Source organism: Pan troglodytes, chromosome 14 (assembly GCF_028858775.2).
Source record: "Pan troglodytes isolate AG18354 chromosome 14, NHGRI_mPanTro3-v2.0_pri, whole genome shotgun sequence".
Taxonomy (NCBI): domain Eukaryota; kingdom Metazoa; phylum Chordata; class Mammalia; order Primates; family Hominidae; genus Pan; species Pan troglodytes.
In genome coordinates, this window is record NC_072412.2 from 118,835,156 (window position 1) to 118,855,445 (window position 20,290).

General features: G+C 49.0%; 2 protein-coding genes across 6 annotated transcripts in view; one reads left to right on the forward strand and one right to left on the reverse strand.

Moving 5' to 3' along the window:
• PCID2 (PCI domain containing 2) overlaps positions 1-5,050 on the reverse strand; it is a 30,729-nt gene extending 25,679 nt beyond the window's left edge. The window contains 1 exon segment of the mRNA NM_001246477.1: positions 4,965-5,050. Coding sequence (NP_001233406.1) covers positions 4,965-4,994 — 30 coding nt within the window. The 5' untranslated portion in view covers positions 4,995-5,050.
• A 393-nt stretch (positions 5,051-5,443) lies between these two features.
• Positions 5,444-20,290, forward strand: part of CUL4A (cullin 4A) — a 58,270-nt gene continuing 43,423 nt past the window's right edge. For 3 of the 5 annotated variants that reach the window (XM_024348395.3, XM_024348397.2, XM_024348396.2), the window contains exons 1-3: positions 6,483-6,716; positions 6,914-7,029; positions 17,377-17,480. In XM_024348395.3, coding sequence (XP_024204163.1) covers positions 6,569-6,716; positions 6,914-7,029; positions 17,377-17,480 — 368 coding nt within the window. In that variant the 5' untranslated portion in view covers positions 6,483-6,568. Of the gene's footprint in view, positions 5,549-6,482; positions 6,717-6,913; positions 7,030-17,376; positions 17,481-20,290 lie in introns of those variants that run through there. The other 2 variants (XM_003314218.6, XM_003314217.6) reach the window with 2 other exon arrangements.

Below are 20,290 nucleotides of genomic sequence, written 5' to 3' on the forward strand. Positions count from 1 at the left end.
GCCCTAATCCTGAACTGCTTGTGAGTGCAGTGGGTAGGGCGGTGTCGCCGGGACCACAGTCAGTGAGAAAGAGCAGCACTGGCACAGAGCAGGAGAAGGGAGAGTCCCATGGGATTTGGGTTGGAGGTGTAAGCAGGAACTTAACTTTATATTCAGCTGAAGCCATCTGAAGACTTGCAGGTTTTCTGCCTTCATAGGAAAACTACAGCCATTCAGAGGCAGCCCTCCTGCCCCAGTCCATGCAAGGTCACAGGCTGCTGCTCAACGTCACATCATAGCCTAGCTCCTGACATTTTCAAAGTCACAAATGGGTGCAAGACGATTTGGGCCCAAGTATTATGGAAACTAAGTTTCTCTTCATAGCCCTGGCCACAGGTTTAGGGATTTCATCTAAAAGGTAGACAGACGGATACTAAGATCCTCAGCTGTTTAGGGGAAAGGGTTAGGTTTCCTCTTTAAAATCACCATGCTACAGATCAGTATTTTGCAATTTACAACACTGCATTTGCCAATCATCATCAAGAAGCTGAAGGTGGCCCCAAGAAGACAACATTGGTATCTGCCCATCCTCTGCAGGAGGCTTTCCGGTGTCCCCTGCCCACGCCCTGCAAGAACTCACTGGTGCCCAGCTCCAAAGGGGCCTCCTCTGGCTCCCTCGAGACCATCTGACCAGGTGCAATGGAACAGCGCCCTCAAGGATGAGGGTGGCAACTGCCTTGGCCAGGCAGGCACACTGCGTCTTCCCCGTTTGCCCTCCCATCAGTAGTTGGCCCTGGGCTGGAAGGCAAAACAACCGATCCCACCCAGGTCTTGGTCTGCAAGTCCCCCAAGAAAACCATATTAGTCAGTTTAGCCCCAAAGAGGATATGCCTTCCAAAGTGGCCCTCCCTATGCCATGTGGGCAGGCCTAGCCACAGGAGCCCCAACAGACTCCAACCTTGCTCAACTAAGGCGCTTCTGGCTAGAAAGCGGTTCTGGAGCCTGCTGGCCAAGCCGTGCTCTCTTTGGTTCCACACAAACAGGAGGTTCAAGCTAAGAGTTCCCCACAGCCACCCCTGCTTATGGTTCCAGGCACTCCAGGCCCCGCACTGTGCGATCTCTTACACCACCCAGGGCCTTGCACTGGGCCCAGCCCCAGGAGCCTGAGAAGAGGAGTGTTCTGGTTAACATCAGTACTCTGGTGACCGGTCACACTTGAGCATGATGTTCTGATGTCGCCAAGGCCTCCAGAGCTCTCTGCAGAAGGAACCTATGGGTGACTGAAAGCTGAGAGTCCCAGACTTGGAGCAAGCACTGTGGAATGGAAGCATACTTCAATGACTAAACACAATGGGGACACAGTGGTCACGAAGGGATCAAACCCTGGAGTACAGACACCGGGGCCCTCCAAGTAGAGGCGGAGACCCCTGCTGGGGGGCACTCACTGGTAGCCCTCCTTTGCCTGTGACCTCCCAGGGTGGTCCCTGCACATATGCAGGGTGATGTCGCCACATCCTGGGCTCTGCTTGGCCACACCTACCTGGGCTGCACCCAGTGTCCCACGGGTGACCTGACCAGAGGAGGGCTCAGTGCCACAGGGCCTTGAGCCCAAGGAGGGCCCCAGCTTGCTTGGCAGGCATGAATGTGTCCCAAGGGTGGTCCTATCAATGCCCCTGCCTCAATGACTAAACTGTGAGAAGACTGGAGATGTGAAGAGGAAAAGCAGGGATGGCAACGGACGGTACCAGCAAGCCCTAAAGGTGCGACTGGCGCCGCAGTGGACACAGGACCCCTAGCAGCCCAGCCACCTGGCCAACTCTTAACAGCTCATGCTGCAGAGCCTTCAGCCCTCAATGGGACCACACAACCAGACTCCAAGTGAGCACCTTCTGAGCGGCACCCCCAGGCCTGGCTCACTAGGGGATGCTCCCTGGCTCTGGCCCCAGGAAGACTTCCTTGTGGTTGCTGCATGCCCCTCACGCCCTCCAGTCTGGTCCACAGGAGGTACCATCTACTCTTGGAACTCATAACTCTTTTAAAAATTCAAAATCATTACAGGTCATGAACCTCTGAAGTCACTTCTGAATAGTCAAACTTTCCAATTCCATAAACTCTTGAAAGACAATATGAAGAACTACTGAAGATTAAGGAGTAAAGTATCTAACTCAAAGCTGATTCCCTAAATAAAGGTGTTCACTACACCTGTAAAAAAGAGAGGTGTTCTTGGCAAAAGGAACATAATGAAGAAAATCTTTGGGACAAGAAAGATCATGGGGTGCCACAAGAAGATACCACTCCGCACCCAGCAGGATGGCCATAATAAAAAGAATGGAAAAAAACAAGCATTGACAAGAAAGTGAAGAAATTGCAACCCTCATACATTGCTGGTGAAAATGTAAAATGATGCAGCTAGCTGCTTTGGCATTTCTTTAACAAGTTAAACACAGAATTACCATATGACTCAGCAATTCCACTCTTAGGTATATGCCAAAAAGAATACAAAACCTGCGCATGAATGTTCACAGCAGCAGCACAATAGCCAAAAAGAGGAAACAACTGAAGTGGTCCATCAACTGATGAATGGATAAACAAAATACTCCATACAATGGAATATCATTGGCCATAAAAAAGAACGACACACTGACACATGCTCCAACATAGATGAACCCTGAAAACATTATGTAAGGAAAAGACACACAAAAGCCACATACTGAAATCACCAGAATCAGCAAATCCATACAGACAGAGTACATTAGCAGTTGACAAGGGCTCGGGAGGGAGGACCAGGGAGTGACTGCTTAATGCTTATGACATTTCCATTTGGGGTGACAAAAAATTCTGGATAATGGTGATGGTTGTGCAATATTGTGAATGTACTTAATTGTGTACTTTAAAATGGTTAAATGGTATATTTTAAGTTATGAGTACTTCGGTGGGGCAATGGTGCATTCAGCATAAGTGAAATAAACCTTCAGACTGGTGATGCCAAGTTAACAGGTAAACATGGACCAGATGATGTGCTAAAGCATTTGGACCTTTCCCTGGAGGAAACAGAGTCAATGAAGTTTTAGTAACAGAAGCAGATGCTCAACTCTTCTTCAATAAAATACCAGAACTATCATTTACTAAGTAAATGCATTTACTGTGAATTCATGGTCTTTTTAATTCTCACAACTTATGTGAAGCCTGTTTAGAGATGGAGAGTCACAGAAGTTAGATAACTTGTCATGGTCCCAGAATTAGTAAAAATGCCAGGATTTGGGCTGAAGTCTTATTGTCTTTAAAGTCTATGGTCTCTTTGCTGTGTTTCACTTGGAAAGGGCAAAGTAAAGGAAACCATCAACCAGTACCTGCAGCAGGGCGTCCTGGCTGGGGAGCATGTGGCAACAGATAAAGAAGGGATGGATCTGAGAGACTTCGGAGATACATCCAATTAGGTAAAGGACTATTTGCTGAGACTAAAGGAGGAGTCAATGATTTCCCCCAACTTCCTAGCTTTGATGAATGTGCAAATGATGGTTTTATTCCCAAAGAGATACAGTGACATTGGCACTTATGTTCCTATACAACAAATCAAACGTGTTACCATGTATAACCGGTTGCCATTCTGTATCGAAGAGGCACCTATTTTTTAAAAATATTCAAGAATCTGTTAATACATAAAACTTAGGTAACATGCCAGTTCAACCAGAAATATTTTCATCCATCAAAATTAGGAGGAAGCGGACTTTTTGCTGTCTCACCCCAGTGGCTACACTGCCCTTTGCGGAGAGGTAGGCATGCACATCTCCATAGAAGTCCATCCTGGGCCCAGCCCCTGTCTACTCTCTCTACTTGTTCCCTGGGTCACCCCTTCCCTTCTCAGTCTTTCCCATCATGTGACTACGAAGGAGTCTCAGGTTTGTATCTTTAACCCAAATCTGTCTGTTTAAACTTCAGTTTACACACATAGAGTAGAAGCTCGCTTATCAGTCTCACTTTAACTGACTTGACTTGGAAAAATGACTCTCTCCAATCCCTCCCTGAAATACACGAGCTGATGCCCAAGGCATGATGACGACTTTCAGCAAGTAGGCTTCACTCTAATACATCGCAAGCTTTTGCCAGCTAAGTTGTATGTGTTCTCATATCCAGATGTGTTTGTTCTCAAATCTATTTTTGCTACCCGAACCTGTTATGGTAGTTATGTACTTTTAAGCTCATCAATGAAATATGAATGCAAAAGGAAGCAGTTGTTTCTCTATAAGCTAAGTTGTATGTTTTTAAAAGGCTCACTTGAGTTTGTTAAAAAAATAATTAGGTATGGGGGAAAAATTGTAAAAGATTAAGAAAATTCTAAAGATAATCGTATCAAATTGGTTCTTAAATGCCTATATCCTTGTTTAACTTTAAATAAACTTATATTGGAAAATGTTAACTCTGCAAAAATTAGGCCAAAACAGACACAGCCTAAAGAAAAGGCCTTGGGCTTACATCAAAAGATTGGCAAGTATAGAACTTGAGGTAAGTGGTGTAAAAAAAAAATTGGCAAGTGAATGTATACTTTCATGTTTTAAGTTAAAAACATACATCCATTTTTTCGTGATTCCTGTTTTAACCAGTTTTCTCAATTAACCAAGCAACTGCTGGGCCCAATCATGTCAGACTTTTCAGCTATCAAGTACGTATCTTTACCCAGTTGTCAACAGACACCTCAAACTCAACATGCCCAAAACTTTATTTCTCCCTCCAAATCCACTCTATTCATCTTTTTCCCAGATTACAAGCCTGGGAATCATTCTTAACTCCTCCGTGTCCCTCAGCCCACCCATTCTTATTCACCATGTCCTGGTAATGTTTCCTTCAAATATTTTAAAAATCCATTCCCTATATTTCCTATCCCTGTTACCACAGTGCTGGTTCTGAAGACAGGCATAGTTTAGTGGAAAGAACATGCGTTGAATCTTTCCAAGTGTCCATCTTTTAACTGTGCTTCTGCTACTTACAAGCTGTTGAACAACATCTGTCACACGCATGTACCGAGCGATATGAAGTGTGCATTGTGCTCGGAGAGTGAAGGGCGTTAAACGACAGCGAGGACGAGGGGCACGAGCCCGGCCTGCAGCACGGCCACAGCCTCGCGCTTACTCCTCCATCGCCTCCTGGAGTCCCCGAATCCATCCTGCATCCTGCTGGGAAGCAGCGTCCATCCGACACAGCACCGCCCACAGCGGGCCCTCGGCGTGGCCCGCAGGCCCTTCGGACCGCCTGGGAGCGCGGCCACACATGCCAGCAAGTGAGGGCAGCGACCTGGGACCGCCGCGTCTACTTACACCGCGACGACTCCGCGATCCACGGACACCGCCCGGCCCCCACGGCGGCCCTGCAGGGGAGAACTCGGGCCGCCTTCCCGAGTCCCGGCCGCCGCTGTTCGGCTCGCGCGGCTGCCCGCCGGGGACCCGGACGGAGAAAGGGTGGCGAGGCGGGAAAGGAAAAGGCCTGAGGGTCCAAGGCAGGAGGGGACACACGGAGCACGCAGAGGGCCAACCACGCCGCCGCGCGCTCCCCGCCTAGGACCCACCTGCTGCAGGTACTGGTTAATGGTAATGTGCGCCATGGGAGCGCCGCCGAACGGAGAGCGCCACCCCCTACGCCTCAAGCGGGCCAGCTGGCGTCACTTCCGGCCCTCGGTCCGTCTGGGTCCTGGCGCCCCCGGCCCCGCCGCGGGTGCGCAGGTTGGTTCCGGAGGGAGAACCTGGGGACCGGCTCGGCGACGCGCTCGGGCTGAGGGGGCCCGGGGTCTTTCTGCCGGGGCCCCGTCCTCTCAGCCGGGACGCCAGCGGCTCTGATTGTGTGTTCGGGCCCGCCCGGGCTGAGGGGTTTGGGGTCCAGTGGCGAGGACAGCCCCACGGCTAAACTGCCTTTCACTGCGCTGACCCTTCGTCTGCCCCTTGTGAAAACCAGGCCGCGGAGGACCCTCCGCGCCTGGCTGGGCCGGGGCCTCGGGGCGCGCGCGCCCGAGGAGGGGGAGGGGGAGGGACATGGCGCGCGCTCCCGAGCTCTCATAAGGTGCCTCCGCCGCGCGCTCCCGAGCCTGCAGGAGTTAGGGCACGTCCCGGCGCGCACCCCTGAGCCCTCGAGGTGGTCTCACGCCCGGGGTGGGGGTGCCGAGCCCTCAGGAGGCGCGCGCTCCGGGGCCCTCAGGAGGGTGTCCCGGCTCCCGATCCCCTCAGGAGGGGTGCCCGTGGCACGCATCCCCAAGCCAGGAGGGGGTGCCCGGAGCCCTGGGGGCAGGGTCTCGGTGCGCCCCCCGGAGCCGGGGGTGAGGGTCCCGATCCCTCAGGACGGGAGTCCCGGCGCGCGCCCTCGAGCCAGAAGGGGGTGTCCGAATCTCTTAGGGGGTGTCCGATCCCTCAGGAGGGATTCCCGGCGCGCGTTCCTAAGCCCTCAGGAGTAGCCGGGCGCGGCGGCGGTTGGGCTCGGGCACGCGGGCGGGGCGGGGCGGGGCGCGCGAGGAGGACGGGGCGGAGGCCGCGCGGACCGGGGCGGGCGGAGCGGAGCTCGGCGGGCGGCGGCGCTCGGGGCGGGGCGCGGCGGTTCCGGCCCAGCCATGGCGGACGAGGCCCCGCGGAAGGGCAGCTTCTCGGCGCTCGTGGGCCGCACCAACGGCCTCACCAAGCCCGCGGCCCTGGCCGCCGCGCCCGCCAAGCCGGGGGGCGCGGGCGGCTCCAAGAAGCTGGTCATCAAGAACTTCCGAGGTGGGTGCGGCGGCCGGGTCGAGGGCCAGGCTCCCCGGGCGGGGACCCCACGAGACCCCGCCCGACTTGGGGGGAAGGCCCCGAGATCCGTGCGGGCCCCGGGAGCGGGGGCGCCGGGGCGCCGGCCGGGTCGGGGGAGGCTACGCGGGGCGCTTCGCGGCGCGCCCTGAGCCTCCCGCTCTCCCTCCGCCCTGCAGACAGACCCCGGCTGCCCGACAACTACACGCAGGACACGTGGCGGAAGCTGCACGAGGCGGTGCGGGCCGTGCAGAGCAGCACCTCCATCAGGTACAACCTCGAGGAGCTCTACCAGGTGAGGCGGCGGCCGGGGCTGGGGACGCCGCTCCTGCCCCGCGTGACGCAGACGCGGCCGGGCGGCCGCTCCGGGTGCCTCGCAGGCTGTCGCCGGGGAGCGGAAAGGCAGGGCGTTTGCCTCCACTGCAGGGCCGGGAGCCCCAGAGGCAACAAGTGGTTTTGTTTATTGCCGTGGTGGAATTTTTGTTTTCAGGCTTAAGCTGCTTAGAACGATATTTAAAGTTATCCCATTACGGAAGAGAAGGAGGTGTGTTTCTAGGAGCCACGTGACTCATATTTTGCAAGTATACGGCGAATTATTTTCTCGTTATATGTAAAACTCATGACTGTGTCACTTGCCACAGTAATAAGAGGGTCTTTTCTCTGTTGTGTTTTGTGATTAATGGTTGCCTTTAAGATACTCAAACAGATTTTGAAAAAATTCAAAATTCAAAAAAAGTGGTTTTGTTCTCTGTTGTGTTTTGTGATTACTGGTTGCCTTTAAGGTATTCAAACAGATTTGGTAGCATTTAATTCAAAGTGATGGTGTTCCGTTTCTGAAGTAACAAAAAAGTACATTTTACCGTACTTGGATATTTTATTTCTAAGCGACTTTTTTTTCTGGTGTCTTCTTTTTGTAAAGCAACATTCATTAAGTAGTCTCATATCTATATTTTAGGTCACGATGTGTCATACAATTATTTCTATTAAAAGGCTTGAATTAAAAAAACTTTTTTTCTGGGTATGCAAGTGACTGCATTGTAAAAATTATAAAAAATACAAAAAAGAAGACTTCAATCACCTATACTCCTAGCACCCAAAGAAAACTACTGTTGACAGTTTGGTGTACATACATCCATTCTTTGTCTGAAGTGTAAGTGGATGATGTTTTCTTACCAGCTTTGAGATAGAGTCTACGTATAATGTGCACTTCGGGAAGTTTTAACAGATGCGTGCAGTTATGTCACCGGCACCACGGTCAAGATGGAATCTTTCTTGGTAGAATGGTAGAATATTGCTACCACCCCCGAAATTGCCATGGCCACTTTTGCAGTCAGCCCTCTCCCCTGACTCCTAGCCCTTGGCGGTCCCCCATTTGCTTTCTGTTACTATATTTTGTGATTTCTAGAACCTTATCTAAATGCAGTCATGTATTTCATAGTCTTTTGTATCTGGCTTTCACTTAGGACAGTGCTTTTGAGATTCATGCACGCGCAGTGTGATTGTAATTTATTACCTAGTAGAATGGGTATACCACAGTTGTTTTATCCATTCACCAGTTAATGGACGTTTGGGTGTCCATGTTTGGGGTTTTTTGTTTGTTTGTTCTTTGAGACGGAGTTTCACTCTTGTGGCCCAGGCTGGAGTGCCATGGCACGATCTTGGCTCACTGCAACCTCCACCTCGCAGGTTCAAGCGATTCTCCTGCCTCAGCCTCCCGAGTCTCTGGGATTACAGGCACCTGCCACCACGCCTAGCTAATTTTTGTATTTTTAGTAGAGTCGGGGTTTTGCCATGTTGGGCAGGCTGGTCTCAAACTCCTGACCTCAGGTGATCCACCCACCTCGGTCTCTCAAAGTGCTGGGTTTACCAGCATAAGCCACCGCGCCTGGCCTTGGGTTGTTTTAAATAAAGCTGCTGTAAACATTTGTGAATAACCCTTTGTTTGGACATATATTCTTATTCCTCTCAGGTGAGTTCTGCTTACTTCTTTATCTTGAAGTAAGTTCTCAGGGTTATATGGAAAATGTATGTTTAACTTTGTACGAAATTTCTTGTTTTTGCAAGTGGCTGCCCCTTTTGCGTCTCTCCCAGCAGTGTATGGGAGTTCCAGTTCCACTCCGCCACCAGCGTGTGGTGTCCTCAGTCTGTAATTTTAGCTGTGCTTGTGGGTGTGTGGTGGAGTGTCATTGTGGTTTTAGTTTGCATTTCCCTCTGATGCTAAGCATCTTTGTATTTACTTGCCATTCTATGTATCTTCGTTGACGAAGTGTCTATTTAAATATTTTGCTCATTTTTATTGGGTTGGTTATTTTCTTGTTATTATTTGAGTTTATTATGTATTCTGGATACAAGTCCTGTATCAGATATTCGCCTTGCAAATACTTTCTGCCTAGTCTTCAACTTGTCTTTTGATTCTCTTAACTGTGCCATTTGAAGAGTAATCGTTTTAAGTTTTCAAGTCACATGTATCAGTTTGTTCTTCTATGGATTGTGCTTTTAGTATCCAAGAAATCTTGCTTAATCTGAGGTCACAAAGTTTTCTCTTATACTTTCTTCCAGACATTTTAGAGTTTTAGGTTTTACATCTAGGTCTACGATCTATGTAGAGTGAATTTTTGTATATATTGTGAAATACAAATCTAGAGTCAGAGTCGGGTGCAGTGGCTCATGCCTGTAATCCCAGCACTTTGGGAGGCCAAGGTGGGTGGATCGCCTGAGCGTCAGGAGTTTGAGACCAGCCTGGCCAACATGGTGAAACCCCATCTCTACTAAAAGTACAAAAAATTAGCCGGGCGTGGTGGCAGGCACCTGTAATCCCAGCTACTCGGGAGGCTTGAGGCCGGAGAATCGCTTGAACCCGGGAGGTGGAGGTTGCAGTGAGCTGAGGTTGTGCCACTGTACTCCAGCCTGAGCAACAGAGTGAGACTCCATTTCAAAAAAAAAACAAAGAAAAGTCTAGAGTCAGTGTTTTCCCTGCAAATGTCCAGTTGTTCAGTCTCTTTTCCCCTACTGAATTGCCTTTGCTCCTTTGTCAAAAACCACGTAGGAGTAGGTGGAGTGAGTTGTGAGATCGAGGTGTGTTGGCCCCCCAGCTTCATACATTTGCATAGGTTTCTGGCTATTCTTGGTCCCTTGTGTTTCCATGTGAATTTTAGAATCGGCCAATTTGTATAAGAAAGTGTGCTAAGATTTTGATTGACGGTATATAGAATCTACAGATCAATGTAGGAGAATTAAATTCTTAACAGTATTGAGAGTCTGGGCTCAGTGGCTCACACCTGTAATCCCAGCACTTTGGGGGGCTGAGGTGGCCTGATCGCTTGAGCCCAGGAGTTCGAGACCAGCCTAGGCAACATGGTGAAACCCCATCTCTACAAAAAATTTAAAAATTAGCCTAGTGGGGTGTTGCATGCCTGTAGTCCCAGCTACTCAGGGCCCCCACACCACAACCTGGAAGCTCTTCACGCAGGAAGCTGAGCAGTTGGGCCCTGTTTGTCTCCCATCTTTCTGAGATTCACTGTCTTTCATAGCCCAGTACTCAGTGCTTCGAAAACTGTTGCTTCGTATATTTTGCCTGATTTTGTGGTTATTTCAGGCAGAAAGTTAATACAGTTCTTGTACTGTGTCTTGACTAGAAACAAGAGTCCCACCTGAACTCTCAGAGGTCTTTGGTTTAATAAAATATGATACCTTACAGCTAAAGCTTCTTACTACTTTTTTCCTGGAGATTTGGCTGTCTGATATCTGCTGCCTCATTATTTTTACTTAAAATGGCGGAATTACTTTGCAACACCTTGTACACAGTGATATATCTTATAAAACAATCACTAGATATTATGAACAATGTTTGTAGGTGCCCTAGGTGTCTGTCTTGAAACCCTGAGAACTAGGAGTGCTTACCCCAAAATGACAGTCACTGGTTCCTCCTTGGAATGAGACATCGCAAATTCCAGGGGCATCTCTGGAGGTGCTGCCCCACCAGGGGATATGTGGAATCAGTTGATTCACTTACTTGTGATCATCTCTCCACGCACAGGTGGGCTTCTGGCCTCTCACACAGTCTGAAGCATGAGCTGCCTCAGATCTATTGGAAGCAAATGGGATAGAAATCTAAGAAAAGCAAATGTGAAATTACTGATGTCTGATCAAGCAGGCAATACATTTGACTTGGTGTTTCAAAATAAAGTCTCAGTTTTTGTATAGGTGGGGTGGTGTATACTTTGCCAAAGAATCTTATGTGAAAGGACCAATTCTCACCCAAGTTTGAAAGGTTTGGTTTCGTGTTTGGTTTTTGGTTTTGCTCACTCTCCCTCTATGTCTAAACACCTTAGGAGTCCTGTCACTTACACTGTTTGGGCCTCAGCTGGCCCGTTGTTTCTGTTTGTTACTTTGTTTTTATCATTTTCCTCCTGTAGTGTGTAGAGGAGAATGTTGTGAAGGCATGGATCTTTTCCATTGAACGACCTGAATTTCGGTCTGTAATAACTAACTCCTGAAGAAAGTGCATCTTCTGTGTCTTGTGTCTCTATGTTTTAGTCCTGCTTGTTGCTAAATGAGACAACAGAAAACTGAAGACTGCATTTCTAGAAAGGTTTCAGAGAAAGGCTGTGTTTTGATTTAGAACTGGTTTTTTTGTTTTTTGTTGCACAAAAACAAACCTCTCAGGCCCTTTAAAAAAAAAGAGAGAGAGAGGTGTGGCCTCCCTGTGTTGTCCAGGCTCCTTGGGAACTCCTGGACTCAAGCAGTCCTCCTGCCTTGGCCTCCCGAAGTGCTGGGATTCCAGGCGTGAGCCATTGCACCCGGCTGACATGCAAGTTCTGAGGAAAGCCAGGCTGTCTTTCTTGAGTCACGGAGTAGTTGTCTCCGTGACATGTTGATACCAGGTGATAATGGTCAGTGAAAGAGCGAGGTTAGTCCTTTGTATTAGGTGGCATCCTTCCCTCACACCCAAGCTGCAGGCCCAGCGGAGGAATGGGACCTCCACAGCCACACAGGTCTCTTCCTGTGTGGCTGTGAAGGTTGCTATATGACTCTGGAGGTAGCTATGTGACTATGGAGGTCTCATCCCGTGTGACTGTGGAGGTCGCTGTGTGACTGTGGAGGTCGCGTCCCATGTGGCTGTGGACATCTTGTCTGTGTGGCTGTGGAGGTTGCTGTGTGACTATGGAGGTCTCTATGTGACTATGGAGGTCTCGTCCTTTGTGGCTGTGGACGTCTTGTCTATGTGACTGTGGAGGTTGCTGTGTGACTGTGGAGGTTGCATCCTGTGTGACTGTGGAGGTCGCGTCCCGTGTGGCTGTGGAGGTCACTGTGTGACTATGGAGGTCACTATGTGACCATGGAAGTCGCGTTCCGTGTGGCTGTGGAGGTCGCTGTGTGACTATGGAGGTCTCTCTCGTCCGTGTGGCTATGGAGGTCTGTGTGGGAGTATGGAGGTCACATCCCGTGTGGCTGTGGAGGTCGCTGTGTGACTGTGGAGGTTGCTGTGTGACTATGGAGGTCACTATGTGACTATGGAGGTCGCTGTGTGACTGTGGAGGTCTCATCCATGTGGCTGTGGAGGTCTCTGTGACCATGGAGGTCACGTCCCATGTGGCCGTGGAGGTCGCTGTGTGACTATGGAGGTCGCGTCCCATGTGGCTGTGGAGGTCGCTGTGTGACCATGGAGGTTACTGTGTGACTATGGAGGTCGCTGTGTGACTATGGAGGTTGCTGTGTGACTATGGAGGTCTCGTCCATGTGGCCGTGGAGGTCTCTGTGTGACTATGGAGGTCGCATCCCGTGTGGCTGTGGAGGTCGCTGTGTGGCTATGGAGGTCGAGTCCCGTGTGGCTGTAGAGGTCGCTGTGTGACTATGGAGGTCTCGTCCATGTGGCTCTGAAGGTCGCTGTGTGGCTATGGAGGTCGAGTCCCGTGTGGCTGTAGAGGTCGCTGTGTGACTATGGAGGTCTCGTCTGTGTGGCTGTGGAGGTCGCTATGTGACTATGGAGGTTGCTGTGTGACTATGGAGGTCTCGTCCATGTGGCCGTGGAGGTCTCTGTGTGACTATGGAGGTCGCGTCCCATGGTCCCATGTGGCTGTGGAGGTCGTGTGTGACTATGGAGGTCTCGTCCACGTGGCTGTGGAGGTCTTTGTGTGACTATGGAGGTCATGTCCCATGTGGCTGTGGAGGTCTCTGTGTGACTATGGAGGTCGAGTCCCATGTGGCTGTAGAGGTCGCTGTGTGACTATGGAGGTCTCGTCTGTGTGGCTGTGGAGGTCGCTGTGTGACTATGGAGGTCATGTCCCATGTGGCTGTGGAGGTCTCTGTGTGACTATGGGGGTCACGTCCTGTGTGGCTGTGGAGGTCTCTGTGTGAGTATGGAGCTCATGTCCCATGTGACTGTGGAGGTCGCTGTGTGACTATGGAGGTCGCTGTGTGACTGTGGAGGTCTCGTCCATGTGGCTGTGGAGGTCTTTGTGTGACCATGGAGGTCACGTCCCGTGTGACTGTGGAGATCTCTGTGTGACTATGGAGGTCTCGTCCATGTGGCCGTGGAGGTCTCTGTGTGACTATGGAGGTCGCGTCCCGTGTGGCTGTGGAGGTCGCTGTGTGACTATGGAGGTCTCGTCTGTGTGGCTGTGGAGGTCGCTGTGTGACTATGGAGGTCGCGTCCCGTGTGGCTGTGGAGGTCGCTGTGTGACTATGGAGGTCTCGTCTGTGTGGCTGTGGAGGTCGCTGTGTGACTATGGAGGTCATGTCCCATGTGGCTGTGGAGGTCTCTGTATGACTATGGGGGTCACGTCCTGTGTGGCTGTGGAGGTCTCTGTGTGACTATGGAGGTTTCATCCATGTGGCTCTGAAGGTCTCTGTGTGATTATGGGGGTCACGTCCTGTGTGGCTGTGGAGGTCTCTGTGTGATTATGGAGCTCATGTCCCATGTGGCTGTGGAGGTCGCTGTGTGACTATGGAGGTCGCTGTGTGACTGTGGAGGTCTCGTCCATGTGGCTGTGGAGGTCTTTGTGTGACTATGGAGGTCACGTCCGTGTGGCTGTGGAGGTCTCTTTGTGACTATGGAGGTCACATCCCGTGTGACTGTGGAGATCTCTGTGTGACTATGGAGGTTTCATCCATGTGGCTCTGAAGGTCTCTGTGTGACTATGGAGGTTGCGTCCCATGTGGCTGTGGAGGTCGCTGTTTGACTATGGAGGTTTCATCCATGTGGCTCTGAAGGTCTCTGTGTGATTATGGGGGTCACGTCCTGTGTGGCTGTGGAGGTCTCTGTGTGATTATGGAGCTCATGTCCCATGTGGCTGTGGAGGTCGCTGTGTGACTATGGAGGTCGCTGTGTGACTGTGGAGGTCTCGTCCATGTGGCTGTGGAGGTCTTTGTGTGACTATGGAGGTCACGTCCGTGTGGCTGTGGAGGTCTCTTTGTGACTATGGAGGTCACATCCCGTGTGACTGTGGAGATCTCTGTGTGACTATGGAGGTTTCATCCATGTGGCTCTGAAGGTCTCTGTGTGACTATGGAGGTTGCGTCCCATGTGGCTGTGGAGGTCGCTGTTTGACTATGGAGGTCTCGTCCGTGTGGCTCTGGAGGTCGCGTGTGTGACTATGGAGGTCTCGTCCATGTGGCTGTGGCGGTCTCTATGTGACTATGGAGGTCTCGTCTGTGTGGCTATGGAGGTCTTTGGGTGACTATGGTGGTCACGTCCCATGGTCCCATGTGGCTGTGGAGGTCGTGTGTGACTATGGAGGTCTCGTCCACGTGGCTTTGGAGGTCTTCGTGTGACTATGGAGGTCACGTCGCATGTGGCTGTGGAGGTCGCTGTGTGACTATGGAGGTCTCATCTGTGACTATGGAGGTCTCATCTGTGTGGCTGTGGAGGTCTTTGTGTGACTATGGAGGTCACGTCCCATGTGGCTGTGGAGGTCTCTGTATGACTATGGAGGTCATGTCCCACAGCTCCATGGCCTTCCTTGTTCTGTCTTCCACATCTGAGAGCAGGGATTGCCCTTATCCGCAGTGAGCATTTTGTTTAAGTAGCAGTGAGTTCACTCCAGGCAATGCTTTGACACTATAAATAGACGTGTATTTGACATTCACACACGTGTCTGTTGAGCTAATACAGACAATCATTTGACGAACCTGCTAGTTAGGAAGTAGCTGTGATGTGAGAAGAGACAGTGCTGGGTGTAGATATACACCAAGTTTCCTCACTTGGCTGTTGATACAAGGAAAGCATCTTGATACTAATGGGAGTAGAATGCAAATGATACTTCTCTACCTCCGATCATTGGATTACATTCCTTTTCTCTGGGGTGAATCTTTAAAATGCTAATGGCCTGAGTGCACCAACATGAAGCGCACAGTACCATCTGATTAGTTGCTTTATGCATCCAGAGAGGGTATTTCTAAATCTCAAAGTATGATTGAGTGTCAAAAATCCATTTGGGGGAGGGGCAACTCCTGTGTTGTGCTGCTTCTGTAACAGCACAAAAAAGTCTTCCAGTATGTTCCTGCCAGCAAGGAGTTGGCAGGGCGGGGAGAAACAAAGGCTGTCGCCTTTCCAGTGATGAGTGCCTGTAATATGAAGCCGGGAGTCCTGACTCAGCACCTACAGCAAACCTGGGTTACCCAGGGCTTGCCATTTGTTTTGAGAGGTTCTTAAATTCTTCATTTTAAAAACAAAGTAAATTGCAGTATGACTCATATGAATAGTAAATGTGCACCAAATAGGACACATAGGAGGCAGAGTGGGTTATAAAATATTTAGTCATTTGCCACAACCAGGAAAAGATGGTTTTAAGGATATTGGTTCTTGGTCTAGGAATTAAAACATCCAGAAAATGGTCCTAAGTTACTGTTGATTTTTGCTGAAGAAAATACATTTTCTTCATGTGTTATATAAAAAACTTACTTTGTAATAATTATGTTTGTGGGATTCACTAATGTTTAACTACTGGAGCAAAACCTTTGTCGTAAAGTTCTCTTGGTTGTTTGAGGAGACAAAAGGATGGCAGATCTTTGACCAAATTATGAAGATATGGAATTCAAAGGGATGGAATTGAAGAGTTTGAGAAAGGAGTTAAAGTAAATACAGAATGTGGGTAGGAATTCCCTGTTTCTATAGTAAGACAAAATGTAGGGGGAAAGTTTGTATTTCTTTGTTATTATGCTGATAATAAGCTTGCTAGAAAACAGAATTATAATTATTCCACATCCTCTTTTGATCTTTGTAAATATGCATGTATTTTATATGGTAGTAATCACTGTATGTATTTAACTTTGGTTAATATGTAGCAGCTCTCCGATATTTAGTATTGGAATTATTAATACTTGTAAGTATTAGTAAAATGAATAGCTTTATAACTTTAATTTACCTTTTTTCCTAGGGGTATATTGTGTCCTAATTAAATTCAGATTATTTATCTAAAGTGTTTTTATTCTGTATATCCCCACATTTTTCGAACCCCACATTGGTTCAAAACTTGTTAGAAAAACCATATTTCTGTTTATAATATTTCATATTGGAATTGAATGAGTTTAAGTTTTTGTACCTAAGATTGGAAAGGAAATTTTATTAGAACTGGTAAGAATGTACAAGCATTGTTTCTTTGAGGTGGGTAAAAATATTGTGAGAAAAAATTTTCTGCTTCAAAAAATGGTGTCAACTGGGCACGGTGGCTCATGCCTGTAATCCCAGCACTGTGGGAGGCCGAGGCGGAAAAATCACCTGAGGTCAGGCGTTTGAGACCGGCCTGGCCAACATGGCGAAACCCCTCCTCTACTGAAAATACAAAAATTAACCTGTGCGTGGTGGCAGGCGCCTATAATCCCAGCTACTCGGGAGGCTGAGGCAGGAGAATCGCTTGAACCCGGGAGGTGGAGGTTGCAGTGAGCCAAGATCCTGCCATTGCACTCCAGCCTGGGTGACAGAGCAAGACTCCAACTCAAAAAAAAAAAGATTTCTTCTTGTATTAGGGATGTTCACAGAATAAAAAAGAAAGTTTATTAATTAAACAAACTGAAGTGAATTACACATCTAGCCTGCAGAAAAATAAATAGGAAACAATACAGTCTGGCCTGTGTCACCCAGAAAAAGCTCAGTTTGGACTGAATCACTGCCCTGGGGAGTGTGAGGGGAAGGCCCAGCCTGTTCTCCTTCCTGATGGGAAGGTGGTCACTGAGGGAAAAGATTTTCTTGGTTCTCTAGCCCTGATTTCACTTTGTAATCATCAAGGTGAACTTAAACACAAACACACTCCAGTGACCCCCACCTCAGACTGAGGAATCGGAGCACCCGGAAACAGGCCTGTGAGGATCAAACCTGTTGAGAAGTCCCAAGTGAGTGGGCACCATAGATGCTCAGGAGTGGTGCAGGCCAGCTGCCTGGGACCGGAGGTCCAGCAGGTGCAATGTGCCCACATTAACTGTTGTTACCTCTACCCCCATGCCAGCTATGACTGGACTGCAGTGTTCCAACGAGAAGTGCCCTAAACTTAGCCATAATAAATAATTTATTTGTAGATTCCTGAAGTACTGGGGTAGGGTGTGGGGTGCCTTTTTCTTATGATTACAGCTATGTTAACAGTAGGGTTTTTTTATGAACCAATCTGTTGTTCATACTGAAGAATTGATGTAGCCCTTTTGTTTGCAGGCTGTGGAAAATCTCTGTTCTCACAAAGTCTCCCCAATGCTCTACAAGCAACTGCGTCAGGCCTGTGAAGACCACGTCCAGGCACAGATCCTTCCGTTTAGAGAATATCCTTTTTTTGGTTCATAAAGTTTCTATTCATTATCTAAGTCTTTTAAAACTGAACATTATTATGATAAAGAACTAATGAGTATCCTTAATATTAAAACAACAGCTTTTAAAGTTCTCTTTTATTTGATAGGTTTGTAAGCGAAATTTACCATTTAAATTATTTTGCTGATTTGAATTAAAGGGAAACCGTGTTCATTTATTGGGTATGGTTGAAGTATTTAGGAAATGTTCTGAAAAATGTCTTCAAGTTTGAGTATCCTTTATTCTAATAAACACCATCTGCATTGGCTTTCTGTGATAGGCAACAAAGTCCCATCGACTTGGCGACTTATGGAGACACCCACTTATCAGCTCACAGTTGTGTCTGTCAGGAGGCCAGGCAGGATTCAGTGGATTCTATGCTCAGTCTCACGGGCAGAGTCAAGGTGTCAGCCAGGTTGGGGCCTCACCTGAGGTCTTTGCTAGCACGGGCAGGCAGTCGGCGGAAGCCAGTTCCTGTGGTAGTGGGACTGAGGGCCCTGCCTTCTGTCCCGTGTTGCTTGGTGTCACTCTCAGCTCCACATGCACAGGTCCTTGCCTCTCCTCTCACAGCACGACTCTTTTCTGCTTCTAGACCAGCAGGAGAATCTGCCTGTCTGACCTGCTGAGATAGGGCCTTATATGATGTAACCCGTAACCCAGTCAAGGAATGATGACCTTCGTATTCACAGCCTCGTTCACAGTTGGATGTGAGGCATCCTCCACGTGGGGACAGGGCAGGAGCATCTCAGAATTCTGCTGCCACACCAGCTGTGACTCAGACGTCTACAGGGGAGTCTCTGGGCTCCTTGGCATCCTATAGAAAATCCTTTAATCTGGACTCAATCTCATTTCCCAGCCTCCTCCCAGTACTGTAGCTGTCCATGTGTCTCATTGGGTAGGAATTAGAAAGTAGAGTTTATAATTGCAGAAAATCTACTTGTGGCTGTACTTTTCTAGGCCTCCGTTTCTTCATGTGTAAAATTAGGTGGTTTGTGTTTGCTTATTTCTAAGTGTTCTTCTAGTTCAAGGAAACTTCTGCTCCCCCATCTCCCTGATCTTGGGAAACTAAACCATTCTGAGTTCATTGGAAGGATCCTCAGGGAATCTGCAGCAGTTGGTGCTGCTGAAGTTGAAGCACGTGACAGGGAAGCTGAAATGCAGGGTGAGAGGTCTCTGTTTAGACAATCTCCACAGCACCCCGCACAGATGTGAGTGAAGTCAGTTCCAGCTCTGTTGTGCTGGCTTCTGTAAATACGCCTCTGCAGTGTTTTCCAGCAAAGCCCTTCCCTAAAGATCATGAGGTCGTTCAAGAGATCAGTGACCGCACACCACCTTTTGGAACCTGGCCAAAGTGCACCTTATCTCAGGAGGCGCCTGTGAGGGCGCACAGAAGCAGGCCCCGCCCCAGTGCCACGGCTCAGCAATGCGCTTCCAGGAACCTATGTTCCAGATGTTTCCATCCAAAAAGTGGCCTGACTCCTAGGCTTGGGGGAAGTCTTTAGCAGATGCCCAAGCCTTCTCCCAAAGACTTAGGCATTTATGAGAGTCAGTAGGCGATAATTGTTCCTACTCTAGTTGCTGTCCCAATTTACTTGAAAACGACTATTTGATTACCTGATCAAATGAATCTTTTGCCGGTTACTCCTACTCTGTGGGTTGACTAATGTGCCATCAGTTCACTCACTGCACAAGCACTTGCTTTCTACCTACTGCACTGGCACCGCAAAATGGAAAGTGACCCCCATGCCTGATTTCTACCCTCCAAGAAGTCGCAGGCTTATGGGAGAGGCAGGGGAATTACTGTATTTCCCTGGTGCAGTGGCAAAACTGTGATTACAAAAATTATCATTTGGTTCATTAAAGGCAAAAGAAAAAAAAACTACCATATTAAATGCCCTTATTAGTCATGAGACAAGATCTTGAGTTGAGAACTGTGCGTCAGGCCAGGAATGGTGGCATGTGAAGCATCTGGGGCAGAGCCTCCCAGAGGAGACCCTCCTGAAGGGATGGGGAGGATGCGCCCTCCTGTGGATGTGGCACCAGAAGCAGAGCGTGGAGGGTGCTCTGGAAACCCCGAGCAGCGGGCACAACTAGAACTCCAGAGACCTGGTGGCCCTTAGGCTGTGATGCTAAGTTGCAGATTGAATTTGAATCTTTGTGGATACTATCAAGGAGTCAGACTTCAGTCTGTGAGTATCCCAGAGTCCTCACAGGTTTTTTAAGCAAGAAACCAGAATTAGATTGTTCATGGAGGTCACTCTGGCAGAATGATGAGATAAGTTTACATATAGACCAGCACACCACAGCCTTCCATTGGGTCGGCACATGTTTTTAAGTATCTGTCATGTGCTAGGTATAATGCCAGGCCCTGGGAAAATAAATCTGAGCAGAATGGGATTCTGTCCCTTTGGAGCTTAAACCCGAATGGCAGTGGCAAAAGCATCAGGATAAGCATTTACGCAGTGCTGTGATAAGGGTTTTTTTTTTGTTTTTTTGTGTGTTTTTTATTTATTTATTTATTTTTGTGAGATGGAGTCTTGCTCTGTCACCCAGGCTAGAGTGCAGTGGCACGATCTCGGCTCACTGCACCTCTCCCTCCTGGGTTCAAGCCATTCTCCTGCCTCGGCCTTTCCAGTAGCTGGGATTACAGGCGCCCACCACCATGCCCGGCTAATTTTTGTATTTTTAGTAGAGATGGGGTTTCACCACATTGGCCAGGCTGGTCTGGAACTCCTGACCTCGTGATCTGCCTGCCTCAGCCTCCCAAAGTGCTGGGATTACAGGC